The 19,208-nt window shown below is 42.6% G+C and overlaps 1 protein-coding gene across 2 annotated transcripts in view; it reads right to left on the reverse strand.

Moving 5' to 3' along the window:
• The window catches only part of PTER (phosphotriesterase related), a 99,672-nt gene extending 85,898 nt beyond the window's left edge, over nucleotides 1-13,774 (reverse strand). Inside the window, exon 1 of one of the 2 annotated variants that reach the window (XM_030199619.1) lies at nucleotides 13,570-13,774. In XM_030199619.1, the coding sequence (XP_030055479.1) occupies nucleotides 13,570-13,608 (39 nt within the window). In that variant the 5' untranslated portion in view covers nucleotides 13,609-13,774. Of the gene's footprint in view, nucleotides 1-12,821; nucleotides 13,077-13,569 lie in introns of those variants that run through there. The other variant, XM_030199636.1, reaches the window with a different exon arrangement.
• Between the last annotated feature and the right edge of the window lie 5,434 nt (nucleotides 13,775-19,208).

The following is a 19,208-nucleotide window of genomic DNA, read 5'->3' on the forward strand; positions in this document are numbered from 1 at the left end:
AATGCTGGCTCATGGACGGAGCTGAGCAGGAGGCTCGTGCCAGAAGAGAACAAGGAAGATTTTCGGGTTTCAGGAAAAAAAAGGTATTAATATTTGCATTTATTTAAACAGCTGTGTATTTCTTTATGTTTAAAATGTATTTAATATAATGTGCAAAGGCTATATTTGTGTACTGGGGGTTTAGAGTGCCCGGGGCTCGTGCTTAGAGCTCGAGCTCTGGCAGAGATGTCATCAGGTTCTAAACGGGGCAGTTGGCAGTTGGGAGGTAGGTGCAAAGCTGACCAGACCTGTAGTATAGGTCTCTGGTCAGTGGATAGTGAAAACATTATAAAACTTGACAAATTAGAGTTTTGGGAAACGTGTGTGTCTAGAGAGTGATTTAATATGATTGATTAATTTGTCTAAAGCCTGCCGCGTCTTTAAAGGCTTTTTAAAGTTGTGGTTGGGAACCGTGTGAGCTGGCTGAAGTGTTTAGGATAACATAAATTAATACAGTCAGCAAGACTTAACTGTTTAATAAGCTGGTAAAGCTTGTTCAATGAACTACTTGTCTTGTGAAATGTACAGGACTAAGGTGACAGTTTAAATATTCATTTCTTACTGTCAGATTAAGCAGGGGTTTTGTGGATAATTTATAAAGAGGAAAGAAAATCCCTGCAGATTTCAAAATTAATTGCTTTTATTGTTTTAACATTTTAAAGTTAAAGTGCATACAGTGCTACTATGTGAGACTTTCTGACTCAGAAGAGTTCAAACTCTCCGCTTTCCTTTGATGATCTCAGTGAGTCTGGTCATAAAGGATTAATTATTCTGAGAAACATTATTTCAAGGGTGGGATTAGATTAGGGTCAAACAATTATATATTTCTTTTATTGGGGAAGCTAGTTAGGGAAATATTTTTAAGTTCATTTAAAAAAAAAAAAAAAAGGCTAGTTCTTTACAGAAGGAGGTAGGGTCTAGGGTTTTTCTTTATTGCTTTTTAAAGCTCAGGTTAGTAGGTACCCCGAACCACGTTCCTGCCTCTAGCTGACTGTAAAGATACGGTACCCAACGTTAAAGAAAGAAGAAGAACAGAAGATATACAAGAAAGCGGGAAGAAAGATAAGTGACTGAGGTTAACATACAAACAGCACAAAGACTGTATAAGAAAAGGCTAACCTAAGAACAGGAAAAGAAAGAAAAAAACCACAAACTATACTTACCTGCTTGTTGAATGAGAGACCTGAAAAGAAAAAATAAAAGAATCAATTCTTATAGAATAGGGGAATGTTTAGACAAAATTTTAAGATTAGATACATATTCAGTTTATTAATTTTGCTAAAGTCAAATTATACTTATCTGATAAAAAGTTGAAGAATTTGATCTGTTGAGTTGTTGATGTACTAAAAAAAAAATATTGAATTTGTTAAACGGATTTGAACCTTACACATACCAATAACCTAAATAAAAAGAATAATTTATTGAATTATCAATGTAAATGACATTTGTTTTCCTGAGTTACATTAAAATATATAACCAATTTAGTTTCATTCCTCTCCCCGTTTTAGAAACAGGGAGACGTGGCTAGTGTTAATGTCTGTACCTTAACCCTGTCCGATACACGATATTTTGCCCGAGGTATTCTAAGGGTATTGTAGGGTGAAGTATCGTGCCCAGGGTGAGGTCACAGTTGCATTTCCATAGGCAGGTAGTCGTTCAGAAAAAAATTACAGTCTGTGCCAGGGTCCTCAGTCCTTTCCCCAGCCTCCGGAAAGCTCTGTGCTCCTCCTCCAGCAGATAATGAATATCTTTTTCAGTCTGACAAGTATCTCTTTGACTACCACAAATATTTTCCAAACATATCCTTTCAGTACAGTTACTAGTTTGGAAAATCCAGGTAACTTAAGCCATTAGCTTTCCTAAGTCGAAAAAGCCAAGGGGCACATCAAGCCCATTAATGCAATTTGTGTTCTGAGAAACACTACACAGCTTTTAGAAGATTTATCAGTGACACATCTCTGTTTAATCTCACCTATAGTAATCTGTCTTAAATGCTGTGAAGATTTACTGCCATATGTTTGATCTTGTTATACCTGGCATGCTGACTTGTTAATATGTTGGCTCCTAATTTTACATGTGACTGCACATTCAATTTGGGATTTAACAGTTTTGTTTTTTTTTTCCTTTGGGCAAAATAAATATATGCTTTATAGAATGGAGTCCTTTGATTCACTACACCACAATTATCAGAACAGATGCTGAATATTTCAAGAAATACAAATTGGTCTCACAGCATAGGTCAGCTGGCATAATGACAATATTCTGTTGCGAAACAAGCATGCTCTGAAATTCAGGGTTATTAATTGAGCTGAATGTTAAATATTGCAAATTAATGCACTGATGGAGCCTTTGAAAGACAGTACCCCCTCCTCCCTGCTTTTTACTGTGTTAAAATTCTTTTGACCATTGTTTACTAACACAATATAAGAACTACTGAGTGAACAAAAGGGAAAGTGTGTGTGTATGTGGTGGGGTCCCACCAAAATACAGGTTAGTCCATTTGCTGAGTAGAACTGTAAAATTAATGGTGTTTGCACATTATTAAAAATAAAAAATAAAAAAAGTTGTGCCTGATAGTCAAATGATTTATGCTCTTTCCCTTGAGACGTATGCTCTAAAAGTGGTCTATTTGAAAATGTACTAGGATTGACTACACTTTTAAATTTAGGAGTTTAAAAAGTGGGTGGCAGCAGGGGCAGGGAATTAAGGTGGGGAATGGAAGTTAGGAGCTTAGCATTCATTTTCTGCACTAGGCTCATACATCTAGACAAATGAGTGGGAGGTCTAATGTTATAAGCATGGAGGCAGATTTTAGAAAGGATTTGGGGAGGGGGAATTCACACTTCTAAGTCAGGATATGTGACATTCTCACACTATATTACAAGAAGCTTTGCAAACATAGGAGCCCTTTTACTAAGCAGCAGGATATGCACAGGCATCCCACAGTAGTTTGGAATTGGCACCCTCTTCCCATCTTCCCATGTGCTAAAAAACATATTATCATTTAGTGCTGGGAGCATTTCTTGGGGTGGAGAGTAGGTATGTACTGCACTAATCTGCACAGCTACGTCGCCATGCGCTAACCAATTAGCATGTGACCCCTTACTGCCTGGAAAATAAGTATTGGTAAATGTTCATGCGCTAATGGGGAAATTGGCTTGTGACCATGGGGGGGGGGGGGGGGGGGGAGCATTTTACCACCACATTAAAAGTGAAAGCCCCACACTGGGGGTAGCACTTTTTAGAGTAGCGTAGTACAAGGGCCCCTTGGAGGGGCATAATCGAACGGGGCGCCCAAGTTTTCCTTGAGGGCGTCCTCGCAGGACGTCCCCACAAAGGGGCAGGGAAACCCATATTATCGAAACAAGATGGGCAGCCATCTTTCATTTCGATAATACGGTCAGGGACACCCAATTCTCCACATTTAGGTCAACCTTAGAGATGTTCATCCCTAGAGATGGTCGTCCCCAATTTTTGCCGATAATGGAACCCGAGGACGCTCATCTCAGAAACGACCAAATGCAAGCACTTTGGTCATGGGAGGATCCAGCATTCGTAGTGCACTGGTCCCCCTGACATGCCAGGACACCAACCAGGCACCCTAGGGGGCACTGCAGTGCACTTCAGAAAAAGCTCCCAGGTACATAGCTCCCTTTCCTTGTGTGTTGAGCCCCCCCCCCCGCAATACCCACCTCCCACAACTGTACTCCACTACCATAGCCCTTAGGGATGAAGGGGGGCACCTAGATGTGGGTACAGTGGGTTTCTGGTGGGTTTTGGAGAGCTCACATTTACTACCAGAAGTTTAACAGGTGGGGGGGGGATGGGCCTGGGTCCGCCTGCCTGAAGTGCACTGCAGTATCTACTAAAACTGCTCCAGGGACCTGCATACTGCTGTCATGGAGCTGGGTATGATATTTGAGGCTGGCATAGAGGCTGGAAAAAATATTTTAACATTTTTGTTTAGGGTGGGAGGGGGTTAGTGACCACTGGGGGAGTAGGGGGAGGTCATCCCCGATTCCCTCTGGTGGTCATCTGGTCATTTAGGGCACATTTTTGTGGCTTGGTCATAAAACAAAAAGGACCAAGTAAAGTCGCCCAAGTGTTCGTCAGGGACACCCTTCTTTTTTCCATTATCGTCCAAGGACACCCATGTGTTAAGCACGCCCCAGTCCCACCTTCGCTATGCTTCCGACATGCCCTCATGAACTTTGGTCGTCCCCACGACAGAAAGCAGTTGAGGGTGTCCAAAATCGGCTTTCGATTATGCCGATTTGGGCGACCCTGGGAGAACGACACCCATCTCCCAATTTGTGTCAAAAGATGGGCGCCCTTCTCTTTCGAAAATGAGCCCAATAGAGCTCATGTTAAATAGTGTAGGGCTGCACATTCTGGCCTCTCATTTCTAGAGGGCGCAGTGGTTTCAGAATTCTACACAGGAGGAAAAAAACATACTACGCCCTCCACACACACACACACACAGACAGGGGAGCAGCATTCTAAAATGCTGCTCCCTCACCCCTCCCTCACCATATGGCCCTGATCAGTAGAAGCCTTCCCTTTGTGGAGAACCACCCCCTATCCCCTCATATCAGGAACCTTCTCTGTGACAATCTACAGCCACCCAGGTTCATCCCACCACCTGAAGCAAGTACCTCCAGGCATAGCACCTTCAACCATAACACACTGGATAGCAAACACCCCTCATTGACTCAACACCTGATGCCCCTCCTCCCATGTTACACCCCAAGGAACCACCCCTCCAGAAACATGTGGGCAACCCTGGCCTTACTATAGTCCCCAGGGTCTAGTGGGGTGGAAATGATACCCATTTCCTCCTGCCACGATGCTTCTCCAGGATCAAAATGGCCGCCAAGACCTCTAATACTACATTACCTCTAGTGGTGACTTCATGATATTACCACTAAAGATCTTGATGGCCATAGTATCACAGTGGGAGTGAGCGGACATCGTTCCTGCCCAACTAGAGTTTTCATTGGAGGAATGGGGGGAAGGGGTCCTGCCAGGGGAGGGCCTTCCTAATGGGGTTTGGGCCCTAGGATAGTGTTTTTTGAGGGGGGAGGGAACGTGGTCAGCATATGCCCGCATGGAGAAGCCAGAGGGGATCATGCCAGGGCAGCATATGGGTGGAGATTAGGCGTGAACTACCTACTACAGTTAGCACAGAGTAATCGGTGCTTGTTGCCAAATGCACTGTGCAGATGCACTTAATATCATTTCAACAGGTGGCATTAGGTGGATCTGTACTAATCGTGCTTAACATTAATGCATAGTTTGGAACTTATCTGTGTGGTTACTGCAAGGAGATTGGTAGACACATCCCCAACAGTTACTGCAAAGCCTTTGCACTTACTGTGCATTAATTTTGGCTGTTAACTCACAGGAAGTGCATACATTTACTGTGCTTTAAAGTGCCCCATTAATCTTAAAAGCTCTGGGACATACTTCTCCTTATATTCAGCTAGTGGAGGGCAGTGTCTTCACTGCCCGTTGCCAGCATTCAACCTGGATATTCAATGCCGGGCTATTTCCAGTGACCAGCATTGAATATCTGGGTTTTTCAACATTGGCTAGCACATGATCTGTTAAGTCGATATTCAGACCTAACCGACCATGATTTAGCGGACAAAGCTAGGCCTGCTTTTTATGCAGCCTTATTTGGCAGCTAAGCCTAGCCAGTTAAGTTCTGAATATCAGGACTTAACCAGTCCCACCACCGGAATGCCCCCAACATTGCTGGCTTTATTATTGGCACTAACTAGGCATTTTCAGTGGCAATAACCAGATAAATACCAATGAAAATGACTATCCACGAGACGCAAGTTAACTGGTTGGTAACCATTCACAGCTGGTTAACTCGCACTGAGTGTTAGCTGGACAGTTTCGTAGAAATCCAATACTCATTATCCACCAGCAGAGACAACTTCCCTTGTCAGTAGTCCATCAGGAAAAGGAAGTGTGTTTGAACTTCATTAGAAATGCAGTATGTTCGAAAATTAATTTGCAATTAAGAACATTTTTCTACATATTTCCAATGTGTAATACTCTCAGTGGGTATTTCACATGTAGTGCTAGCTTTTAAACAAGAATATATCAATTTTTTGTGCAGTTTAACTGCAGATATCTGGCTTTCCTCATGATTTGAGGACTTGGTGTTTTGATCTTAGCTAATGATTTTGGATACCCTTGCTAGATTTTGTTTATCCTGATTTTAATCATGGTAGACAGCTGCTGTGCATGGTGAAGGCCAAAGCATTTAATACCAAATAAAAGAACCTGATCTTCAGAACATGCACATGTAAAATATAACCCAATAAGCTAATGTGTCACAAGATCTTTATTAACATTTAGCTAATTTTTTCTTCATAGCACTTTGCCCTGGTACTAGCTAGCTAGTAATGTAAATGCCTTTGTAGCCATTTGTGAAATGCAGCTTCTGTTGCAGTGCTTTAAGTAAATGAATATTATCATATACAAAGGAGTCGATATGAAAAGGAAAGTTATAAACACTTCTTTCCCATGAATTATACAAGTCTGACATACTGGGAAATGGGACTTGATATACCGCCTTTCTTAGGTTTTTTTTTGCAACTACATTCAAAGCGGTTTACATATATTCAGGTACTTATTTTGTACCAGGGGTAATGGAGAGTTAAGTGACTTGCCCAGAGTCACAAAGAGCTGCAGGTGGAATCGAACTCAGTTCCCCAGGATCAAAGCCCTTACTATATAGTAGAAGCATCCCTATGTGTAAATGGCAGCATTAAAAAATTTAGAGAGACCCAGATGTATAAATGCTATTTTAGAACTGAGACCATTCACACATAGGAAAGCTAAGTACATATAGATGCCAATGCAGCATGGGTAGGGTGGGGAGAGGGAGTGTTCTGAAAAAAATAGCCCTTGGTATTGCAGGTTGTAGAGGCAGCTGTTAATCCCAATGTCTGGGCCTCCTTCCGATCCCCCTCCCCCAACATCTGATCCTCTCTGCCCGCACTGAAGATGTCCTGCCCCTCATGGCAGCTTCACCCTAATCATGGTTCCCCTCCTGCAGTACCCCTACCCCGATTCAGGCCCTTCCAAAGGGAAGGCTTCCAGAGGCCCCAACCCTTCCCCCAGGGATCAACCTATGTAAATGTGGAACCTCCTGCAGCCCCCTTCATGACTCACTCCCTACCTTGCCAGGAGTCCCTGGCAGAGGCATAGCTGGGGGGGGGGGGGGGGGGGAGGGGCACAGGGGAAGCGGTTGCTTCTCCAAACAGATTTTCAAAGAAAATGGTGCCTATGTGCTATAGACCTCCCCAGCCCCTAAAGGAACTGCAAATTATAGGTGTCAGAATGGGGGGGGGGGGGGAGTCACAGGTGCCATGGCATCTCCAAATGTTTCCTACCCTTCCTCTTTTGTGACCTCACCTCTGTAGAATGGCAACTCTAGGAGCTGGATAAGAGGCACCATACAGCCGGCCCAGTGCAGGCCTTGAGCATCTGTGCTTGCTCACTGCCAGTAGGAATAGGAAGTTCAGTTCAGTGGTTAGCCCCACACTAGGCTAACCTTGTGATGCCTCTAATGCAGCTCCAAAAATGGCCTTGCCACCCCTATTTCAGCTATCATATCATGTTCGGGCTGGCCATGCCCCTGCCGATTTGATGGCTTGCTGCTGCTGCTTCTACCCTTCTCTACTAATCACATCTTCCAATTTCCAGCATTTGGCCCATCTGTTTCAGATGCAGCAGTATGAACTCAAGCACTTTTAGCAGTAATCGCTGATGGAACAAGAACTTCCTGTTACAATAACAAGATGTTCCAGACCTGCCCACAAGTACCTCTGGAAGTGCTTGTGCTCACGGTGTTGCAGATAGGCCAAATGCTGGAGAAAAGAAGCAGTGATTGGTACAGCTGCTCCTTTTGGTGCTGTAAGGGGAGGGAGAGGCAAAGGCAATTGCAGATGGAGTGGAGAGGCAGGACCAGATGCTGAGAAAGGGAGAGAAGGAATGGATCCAAGGGAGGGATGCAGATGGAGGAGGAAGAGCAAGGGGTATATCCTGGGAGAGGGGTGAAGAGAGACAAGGGGTGCTGGGGATGGAGGTAGGGCAGATCCTGGAAGAGAGGGAGAGAATGGATGTTGAAAAAGGAGACAGCTAGATGGAAAAGGAAGGCGCATGGACTAATGCTGCAAAAGTGGGTGATGCAGATAGTGGATGCTGGGGAAGGAGGTATATGATCGAGTTCTGGGCAGGGGCGGACTGACCAATCGGGCAACCAGGCAGTGCCCGAGGGCCCAGAGGCTCTAGGGAGCCCAGAGGCTCTGCCCAATTGCATGCCACCACCGCAGCACATTGCAGCCCTCCTTGGTCATACCTTGAAGGACCTGGTGATCTAGTGGCCTCTATGGGGACATAAAAGAATCCCACTCTTTCCTGCCTGGCCACTGCCGCTACTTTGCCGCTTACTTTGTGGTAAGTCTCAGCAGCCATTCTGAAAAACACGGTGGTGCCAGCTGGGCACAGTAGCAATAGCAGGCAGGAAAGAGTGGGGTTCTTTCCTGCCCCCGAAGAAGCCACTAGACCACCAGGCCCTTCAAGGTAGGACTGGAGAGGGTGGCGGCTGTGCAGGAGGGAGGCAGCAGTGCAGAGGTGGGGTGAGGGGCAGTGGTGGGGGGCACAGATGAGTGTTATTTTCTGGGAGCCCCAACGACCGTTAGTCTGCCTCTGGTTCTGGGAAAAGAGCCTAGGAGAAATGAGATCAGATATTGACATGGGTTGGTAGTGGGAGAGCAGAGACTCAAGAATTAGGTAGGGATGTAGAAACTGAGTGGGAGAGAGAAGAGCAGGGAGTGAAATTGGCATTGGATTGAATGTGGAGACTCAGGGCTTAGATGGTGATTAAGTAGCATGGGAAAGTGGAGATTTAAGGAGTAGGTGAGGGCAGAGTGGGGACTGGTATTAGGAGGACATTGGGAAGGGTGTGAATAGGGGTGTATTAAATGTGCTATTAGGCATGAGATGGTGAATAAATGGGGAGATGGTATGCAAAACTTAGAGGGGCTGTAGGGAGGGGTTGAAAGGCAGTAGGGAGTGGCAGAGGGGTGAAAGACAGATGAAGGGAATGAGACTTTGAAGGGAGTAACAGAGGATGGAAATGGAAAATAAAAAAGGGAATGAGTGGAATGGTAAGGGATAAGAGACAAAAAAAGAGATGGGGGAGAATATGATAGGGTAGAGGGGAGGAGGAGAGAAAGGCAGTGGAAAACTGGTTGACAAGGTATGAGAGACAGAAGGGCAATATGATGGGGAAGAGAGAGAGGTGATGTTGGATGGTAAGGGGGTGAAAGACACAGCGGGATGATGGATGGGGGAATGAGAGAGAGACAGAAGAGATCCTGGATGGCTGAAAGAGAGGGGGAAGTCCTGCATAGCAGATGGAGGGAGAGATAGAAAGAAGGGGAGGGGTGGAAAGAGAGAGAGAGAGAGAGTGAGAGAGAGCGCAAGAGAGAAAAAGAGATGGAGCCAATGAGGGGGTGAGAGGAAGAGAGATGGGATGATGTTTCATGATGAAAGGGAGGAAAAGGAGAGAAACAGGAGCATTGGGGAAGAGATAAGAAAAGCTGGATAGAGAAAGACAGGATAAAGCTGGATGCTGAGAGATGAGAGACAGAAGGGCGATGTGATGGAGAAAAGAGAGAAGTGATGTTGGATGGTGAAGGGGTGAAAGAGACAGTGGGGTGATCTTGGATGGGGTTATGAGAGAGACAGAGACAGAACAGATCCTGAATGGCTTGGGGGGGGGGGGCTCCTGCATGGCAAATGAGGAAAGAGACAGCGAGGTGGGGGAGTCCTGCATGGCAGATGGGAAGGGAGAGAAAGAGAGAGAGAGAGAGAGAGAGAGAGAGAGAGAGAGAGAGGAAAGAAACTAAAAGGCTGCAAATTGGAAACCTGGAGGCCATTTGGCAACCTACTAAAAACATTGATAGTCAAATCATTTTATGATTACCAGTTTGCAAAGAAAGGAATGGGTCTCTGAAGAGGTTAAAAAGATGGTGAAAGAGAAGCAATAGGATATGAGTTACAGGGTAGGAAATGGAAGTATGGCCTGGAGATAAGGGAAGGAAGGAAGGAAGGAAGGAAGGAAGGAAGGAGAGACAGGGATGGAGCTGGGACTGGTGAGGGAGTGAGAGGTAGTGGAAGGTAGATGAGGGATGGGAATTGGAGAGTAAGGAAGTGGGTGAAATATGGGGGGGGGGGGGATAGGAGACTGAGGAATGAGAGATATAGAGGGGCAAAGGGACTGCTGGAGAGGAAATGAGGGAGATGGGAAAAGCCAGTTGGTAGATAAGATTTGAAAAGGAGACTACGGACTAGAAGGTGAGAGAATGAGAGTAAAATCAAATGAGTGGATATAAACATAGAGAAAAGTGTGTGTGTGTGTGTGGGGGGGGGGGGGATAAAACAAAATGAAAGATCAATGCCAGACAGAAGAAAAGGTAGAAGACAAGAGGAGAGAGAAGAAATGGAAAAGCCAACCTGGAAAAAAATTGGGAGAAGATAGACTCATGGAAAGTGGAAAAGAGACAGAGACCAGCTCAATTAGAAAAATAAAATTCCCAGATGACAAAGGTAGCAAAGAAAAAAAAATTAATACGTTTTAAGGACTGAGATGTGCCTGCTTTGTTAAATGTACATTTTTTTCTATTTTTCTTTTGCAAAGTACTGGGGACAATTTATTTCTGCTTCTTTTTTACCAATATTGTCCTACATAAAGAGTCTGGCTTTCTTGGGTATCTCCATTTCAGGTTCTGTCTGCCTTCTTTTTGTGGTCCCCTATTTTGTATCGGGTGAGACTCTGTCCATATTCTGAGATGAAGGATTCTGCTAGCACAGGGGTGAGCAAACTTGGTCCTCGAAGGCCACAACCCAGTCAGGTTTCAAGGATTCCCTCAATGAATATGCATGAGATCTATTTACATACAATGGAGGAAGTGTAGGCAAATAGTTCTCATGCATATTGATTGATTATCTTCAACAACCATTGTATTTAATTATCAATCTTTATTAAATATTTAATTCAAATTATAATCATGTTATCCATATTTTAAAACCTTTTCACACAAACCAACATGGTCAAGTGGGATAGAAGTAATGCCCATTTGCTCCTGCCTTAAAGTTTGGAGCATCCAAAATGGCCACCGAGATGACGAGACCTCTAGCGATAATATCATGGTACTACCACTAGAGGCAAATGACATTACCACTAAAGTCTTAATAGCCATTTTGGATGTTCTGAGCCTTGAGGAAGGAGTGAGTGGGCATTGTTCCTTTCCTACTAGGCCCATGGGGAACCCAGTAAGCCTGGGCAGTGAATGAGAAGATGGAGAGGCTGCATTTAGGTAAGCTGAGCTACGGGAGTTTGTTGGATCTGGGTGAGGCTGCCATGTGTTGAGTGGTTGCCCACACATGGGGTCCCTTGCTGTTTGGGGGTGGGGGCTACATTGTATGTATGCAATGGGGGACTGAATTGGAGGGGGAGTGTGCCACGGGGGCTCTATTCTCTATTGGGATGGTTTGTGCCTCTCCTCAAGTCACTTCACTGGCTTCCTATCCGTTTCCGCATACAGTTCAAGTTCCTCTTATTGACCTATAAGTGCATTCACTCTGCAGCTCCACAGGGAAGGGAGCCACTGACTCCCCCCATGGCTGATTTGGACCCTCTCGTCAGTGGTGACGTGAGCGTACATCTTCGATGACGTGGGAGGATACTGGGCCAAGTGATTGGTAGGCCACGGGGTGAGGGGTGGGGCCAAGGCAGATGCTCGCAAAATTCGAATGCAGCAAGGGAAGCTGGGTTAGGCTTTCCTTGCCAACGGTGCATGGTTTTTCCCTCCCATAAAATCCTGTTATTCGGTTGGAGAGGCGGGAAAGATCTTGGATTCGCAGTTGATCTATCTCTGCTAGTCATTAAAGCACTGTTAGTTGCCTTTCTTGTACATTTTGCATGACTTTAGAGTGACTTATCTATAGAACATCTAAAGAACTTATCTAAAGAACATCTAGTCAAGAAACTTCAGACTGCCCAGAACACAGTGGCGAGACTGATTTTTGGTAAATCTAAATTTGAATCTGCAAAGCCCCTTCATGAAAGATTACACTGGCTTCCCATCAAAGAACGTATTGCCTTTTAAGTCTGTACCTTTATTCACAGGATCATTTATGGAGAAGTTCCCAAATACATGTTAGATCTTGTGGATTTACCACACAGAAACTGTACCAGTTCCTCCCAATCCTACCTTAATTTACACTATCCAGACTGCATTGGCCTTAAATACAAATCTACTTACGCCTCCAACTTCTCCTTCATAGGTACACAACTATGGAATACTTTACCGAAATCCTCAAAATCAACTCAGAACTATTTACATTTCAGAAAATTATTGAAGACCATCCTGTTCAAGAAGGCTTACTTCCCAGACTCAACCTAATCTTACTTCTTCCTGGATTCAGCAATATTCATGGACCCAATTACCTTGTATTACCCTTGTTATTCTTTGTTGTTTATATGATACATATATGCCTATTATCCTATTATTACTTTGTTTAGTTGTGCTTTTTTGAACTGTAGCCTACTCTACAGTTCTGTGTAAGCCACATTGAGCCTACAAATAGTGGGAAAATGTGGGGTATAAATGTATTAAATAAATAAATAAATAGCAGCCAGTCAATCTATGTTTAGATAGTTATGGTTATTCATGTGTTGAATTCATGTATACCTGTTTTCTGTCCAGCTAGCAGGAATGGGAGGACCTGAGCCAATAAATTGCCATTCAGAAACCAGTTTGGTGGAGCGCAGTATTCACAGACCAATGTAAATAGACAACAGATGTTCGTGGACTGGTAACGCCCAGCTGCAGAGTAAAGGCAGACATGGAATGAACCATATAATCAACAGAGGCACCACCAACACGCGACCTAGCTGGACAGTTGATGGCGGGTCGTTACGCATCCACAGCGGATTAATGCCCTAGCTGGCTAATGGCGGGGCAAAGCACAGGACTTAAAGGGACAGGGCTCAGGTGCACCTCAGAAGTGTTGATTTTTGATGATAAGCTACAGCCTTGTTTAGCCACAACTGATCAAAGTTTATTGCCTGTAATCAATAAAGCTTTTACCTTTTGTTCAAATCTGAACAAATTCCTTGTCATGTTATCTGGAAGAAGTGAGAGTGATGCTAGCCCGGACATGTGTGCCACCTGCCTACATTATTATATAGCTAGTCTTAGCCAAGACACAAAGGTACTTTAAGATTCATGAAAGCCTGATAATGCCAACTTCAACCAATACAACCCAAATCAAACACTAATATTTCTAAAACTCACATTATGTTGGTCTTATGTAAAAATCAAATAATCATACACAAAATCCAAGGGCAGAAAAAGTGAAAGCAAACGAAAAGAAAAAGCTTACTGTTCAGCTTAAATAATCCAGCAAATATATATAGCTAAAACTAGCTTTCCTTACCGTTAAGGGTCCAAAGTGGAAGTAGCCACGGGAAAGCATCTTAAGAATGCTGTGCCTTCCCACTGATGGCTGTGATTGACAGCACAGCCCGATCAGGGTCAAACTGGGCTCAATCAACTTGAACTACCAAAATGAACCTAAAAGCAGCCCTTGTTAGGGGCACATAATTTAATCAGAAGCAAGCAAGAGCTCCAAAACATGTCGGGCATTAAGTTGAATTGATTCTTCACTGCACCTTTACAAGTTGATGTCCCCAGCGGGCCAATGTGTTTTATGTTTAAGTTTTGTATAATATTTTAGAATAAAAGTTTTCAGTTATTGTTAGCTTGGTATCCTGCCTTTTTTCCTTAACTACAGCAAGTCCATAGTCTGTGCCTTGTTTGTTATGCACTGGCAACTAAAGCTTAATTCTGCTGTTTTAGCAGCAGGTTGCCCTATGCAGATAGTACTATTCATTCCTCCTTCTTCAGAATTGTTTCCTATATTATAATAGAGCCCAGGGTTTAAGGAAAAAATATATGTATAAAGCAGTTATGAATAGGCTCTAACATTTAACAAGCATATCATCTCATATGCCACCTTCTAAAATTAGTTATATATTAAACATGCCACAGGCTGTGTTTAGTGTTTAAGTCTGAGCAAGTTACAACATTTCTGTACCCATATTTAACTGTAAGTTCTTTGTATAGGAACACTCACTATCCTGCTTATATTTCACTATCAATACAAGTATTATGTCACACAGTGCAATCATAGAAATCAATTGTTAGGGTACATAAAACAACTTGACATTCCTCATGTTTTTCAGTGTTCTCCTAACCTGATTTTTTAAAGATGCACAGGAAATGCCTCTGTAGATTAGTCAATTGTGCCATAATTTTATAAACTTGCACACTCAAATGTACGACTAGCGTGCAAATTTGCACACACAAGTTGTAGAAAATAGGCAGTTGCATTTTTAACTTAATTCAATAACTGACCTTTAATTGGCGTTAGCCTATAATAAGGTATGATTGGCCTTAATTGGTGCTAATTGGTAAGAATTAGCAGTTACATGTCCAACTGCCCTTAGTTGATATTCTATAAGTTGTATGCACAAAATCGATTGTGTGCAACATCAAGGGGGGGGGGAGGGGCATGGGGAGAGCTCGAGGATGTGTCAGGCAGTTACATCATTTATGTGCCTGGCTACACTTAGGTGCAAGCATTTATGCCAGTCATTGAGCTGGGATTAGTGCTTGCACTTACAGTTAGACCTGTAAATGCAGACAAATGCTAGCTCTTACCCTTGGCTCCTCCACCAGTAACCGGCTTTATCTTCCACCGCTCACCTCCCTCACTCTCACCATTTCACACAAAACTGCCTTTAGTTATTTTGGCCCCAGCCTATGGAATTCCCTTGCCCCCAAATCAGGTCCCAAACTTCCCCTTCTGCCTTCAAATCACTGCTGAAAACCCATCTCTTCACCATCTCCTTTGGCCAGCCTCAGCCCTGACCCCTCCTCCTTCCCTATGCTTAATCTCTTCCTCTTCCCTTCAGTTAATTACTATTATTTCACCATGTAAACAGCATAGTATTCTTTTTGGTTTCCATGTGGTATATCAAGAATGATAAATAAATAAATAATACATTTGCATTTAGTGAGCATCATCCCAGCATCTAAATTTCAGCAATCTTTTGAGAATTTGCTAACATTTCTCAATGGCTGCCATAGGTTTATCTGCTGAGGAATTTAGGGCTAAATTTAAATGACTAGTGATAATAAACTGAATACCTGCTGGAACTTTTTTTTATTCCCACCAGTATATGAAGACAAAGAAATCTTCCAAATGTATACAGGTCAACAATTAAGTACTACACGGCTCCTGCAAGGGGTATATGAACACATGGTCATTTAGCATCAATTCCCAAGGTTTAGGGTTTTTATTTATTGCCAGCAAAATTGGAATCAGGGCTGTGATCTGGCACCATATGACTTTATTCAGAGCTACGCAGAGACTTTTCCTGCCGATTTACATACCCCTCATATTAGTCTCCTTATACACATTCCAGATGTCCTCCTATAATAATTTTTTTTCTCTACATCATTTCCTTAATTCTGAGGAGTGCCATAGGAGTTAGTCTCTGATCTTATTTAACATTTCTATAGAGCATTCAGCTGCACTTATTCAGAACTCAGGGCTGAGTGCCCACTTAAATGCCGACAATATTCAGTTTCTAATTTCCTGGGATCAGGTTTTCCAGGATGACCTGGTTCGCAGTCTAGGTAAAATTGCTGAGTTGATTGTCCAGCACAAATGGAGGAGTGGCCTAGTGGTTAGGGTGGTGGACTTTGGTCCTGAGGAGCTGAGTTCAATTCTAGGCAAGTCACTTAGCCCTCCATTGCCCCAGGTACAAATACCTGTATACAATATGTAAGCCGCATTGAGCCTGCCATGAGTGGGAAAGTGTGGGGTACAAATGTAACAAAAAAATTCTAACTCCACAGAAGTCAAAAGCAATGTTGGTATGAAGAAAAAACAGAACCCTCCCATTCCAATCTTGTATTAGGAGAACCCAAGTTCCTATTAAAGATTTAATTTAATCTCCTGGGTTTCTTTTTGACAGTTCACTTTCCTTCAGCTACTCCTGAAAAAGATGTGAGCTAAAGTCATATAAATAAAATAAGCAAATAACTCTTTGATGATGAAAAAAAATTCTCTCTTGTTTCTTAGAAAGATAAGGTCCTTATAGCCTTATCTGGATGCTAAAGCCCTTGCTATATGCCCCTGTCATAAATTATCTGGATTATTGCAACTCAAGACTGACTGGCCTTCCCCTTGATCAGTTAAAACAACTTTAACTTGTGCAAAATACTGCGGGTGAAAGTTATATACAAATGCTCTGAAATTGCACCGTATGTCGTCTCTGCTTCTCCTCAAACACTGGTTTTCCATTCGTAGCAGGATCCAGTTTACAATCCAAGTGCTTGTGACCATGTTTGTTATACTATGTCCCTGTTTATTTGACCTCCTTTAACATCCCTTACCAGCCACAGTGTGCTCTGAGATCCTCCAAGGCTAATTTCCTGGTTATTCCACCTGTGGCTAAACTGACTGGGCTCATCTCATAGCAGGACCTTTAGCTGCCTGGGTTTTTCCATCTGGAACTCTCTACCTACAGATCTTTGCTTGGAGAGTTTCTTCCTGAAGTCCAAATCATCCCTCAACTTGGCTTTTTGCCCAAGCCTGTCTCTTCCTTTCTCCCCTTCTCTCCTGTTCAATTACATGGCTGTTGTTTCTAGCTGTACTGTTGCTCTGTTCACCAACCCCCACCCCCCCCACCCCCGATCTCTGTGTTTCCTTAATTTTTGTTGTTACTTTGCAGTATTCATATGAGAACTAGAGCATAGCATATTTTACTAATCAGCTGAATACAAATAATGAAAAAATATTATTTGGCTGATAACCAAATATGAATAATGAGCATTGAGCTTTAACATAACAAATTAGCACAGTAGAGCCCTAGATTCTTCATATTTGAATTTAAATTGCTATTTGGCCGAATATGTATTCGGGGCACTATTCAGGACCGAATTGAATCGAATACGAATATTCGGTACAGCCCTAATGAGAACAGTAAACCACCATGCACGACAGCTCCCTGAATGTGTGGTCATTAAGTGGCATCCTTAAACAATGACCTTGACTTACTTCCCACCCCAGGGGCTGTGAACACTGTTCTCACAACACTCTCTAGCCAACTTTGGAAGCAGAAAACTCACCTGGGGAACAAACTGTGGACTTTCTATGAGGCAGTACTACTGAACCACTGCATTAACACTGGCAGAGATGGTGGTGGGAGGCGGGGCTGGTGGTTGGGAGGTGGGGCTAGTGCTGGGCAGACTTCTACGGTCTGTGCCCTGAAAATGGCAGATACAAATCAAGATAAGGTATACACAAAAAGTAGCACATATGAGTTTATCTTGTTGGGCAGACTGGATGGACCGTGCACGTCTTTTTCTGCCATCATCTACTATGTCACTATGTTATTAGCAAAACATCCATGTATCAAGCATTTTAAACCACATATTCTATATGTGTTCTAGCACTTCCATCAGAGTTTTTGATGTGTTGTTATTCTGTTGATAGTGAGGGTTAATGTGGTCTGCTTAAGGCTGCAAAATTAACTAATTTCCTAAGGGAGCTATAATTTTCTTCCTTTCATAACGTGCTAAGGAAATTTCACAATACAGTGCAAAATAACCTCTCTTACATGTTTGTTTTAACTTAGCTTCAGACAAAGCTGGCAGATGTATCAAAATATCTGCTGTGCAGTACAGTTGTTTCATTGGGGTATACTGATAGAAGTGTTGATGCAAATATGCTGGTTCCTTCCCATATACATTCTTAAATGCTAATGACAAAATGTACATTTATATTATTTTATTTATTAGTATAAATCATTATTTCACTACAAATTATGATTATGCAATAGGCATTAACAAACAGGAAAATAAAATGGAATCAATGTTACTTAATTTGTGGACGAACAGGCTCAAAGTGTAATTTCCCTGTACATTTATAACATCATCTAACTCAATACCAGTGAAGCAGTTGTATGGATGGTAGTACATGACCATAGCAATATAGATCTAACAAGTGAGCTGCCATATTTTCTACATTTTGAAGTTTAGCAAGAGTTTTCTTAAGTAGACCAATCAATAATGAATTGCAATTGTCTTGTCTATTATCAAAGAATGAATGAATGAAGGATCACAGATCATCTTTGTGAATCTCATTTGACACAGTTGCTGTAAGAGTTAAAATCAAGTCTTTTGACAGCATTTGCAATATGTGGCCTTATCATGAGTTCTACATTGATAAAAACTCCCAATGTTCAAACCTTATTCTCACGTTTCAGTAATTATCCTGATGCGTCAAATGAGAGGAAGCCCATAGGAACTGAATGGGCTTCCTCTTATTTGACGTGCGGGAATCACTAATGTGGTTTAGTAAAAGAAGCCCTAAACCATATAAACAAAGAAACCAAGCTAGAAAATCCCTTTGGAAAATATTTTACCAAGGAAATATGTGAATGTTTAGCGGATATAAATAAATGATAATGTGCATGGGAGGACCTCAGTGTCAGTATAAGGCACTGTTGTAAAAGCTACTGACTAATTAGAGTATATATTTTAAGGAAACTGCTGCCCTAGGCAGTCACTCATCACAGCACCATCATTGGTCTATCCCGTATAAATACATATGTGCAACAAGTCACTGAAAATTCAAATTATCGTTCTATGTTATGACTCAAAATCTCTAAAAATTCCTAAGGGTTCATCAACTCTTCAATATCACACAATCCTTGAGTAACAACAGAACCCACACACACAAAAACAATTGCGCTAAGTGAAAATTACTGTATATGTCACTCATCTCAAATAGCCATCTACTGTTCTGTAGGCTGATGATGTCATTTTAGACACCCCTGATTTGACAAGGAGCCTTGTTTTGAATGCTAGTTCAGAAACCTGCGTCGAATGCTTCAGCAAGTATGTCTACCTGCTCTCAATTCAAAGTACAGGGGGTCCTGGATTTTGTCAAATTGCCAGTTACAATAGCACCACAGCAAAGCTGAACAGTAAGGCTACCTT

Source organism: Microcaecilia unicolor, chromosome 1 (assembly GCF_901765095.1).
Source record: "Microcaecilia unicolor chromosome 1, aMicUni1.1, whole genome shotgun sequence".
Classification (NCBI taxonomy): Eukaryota; Metazoa; Chordata; class Amphibia; order Gymnophiona; family Siphonopidae; genus Microcaecilia; species Microcaecilia unicolor.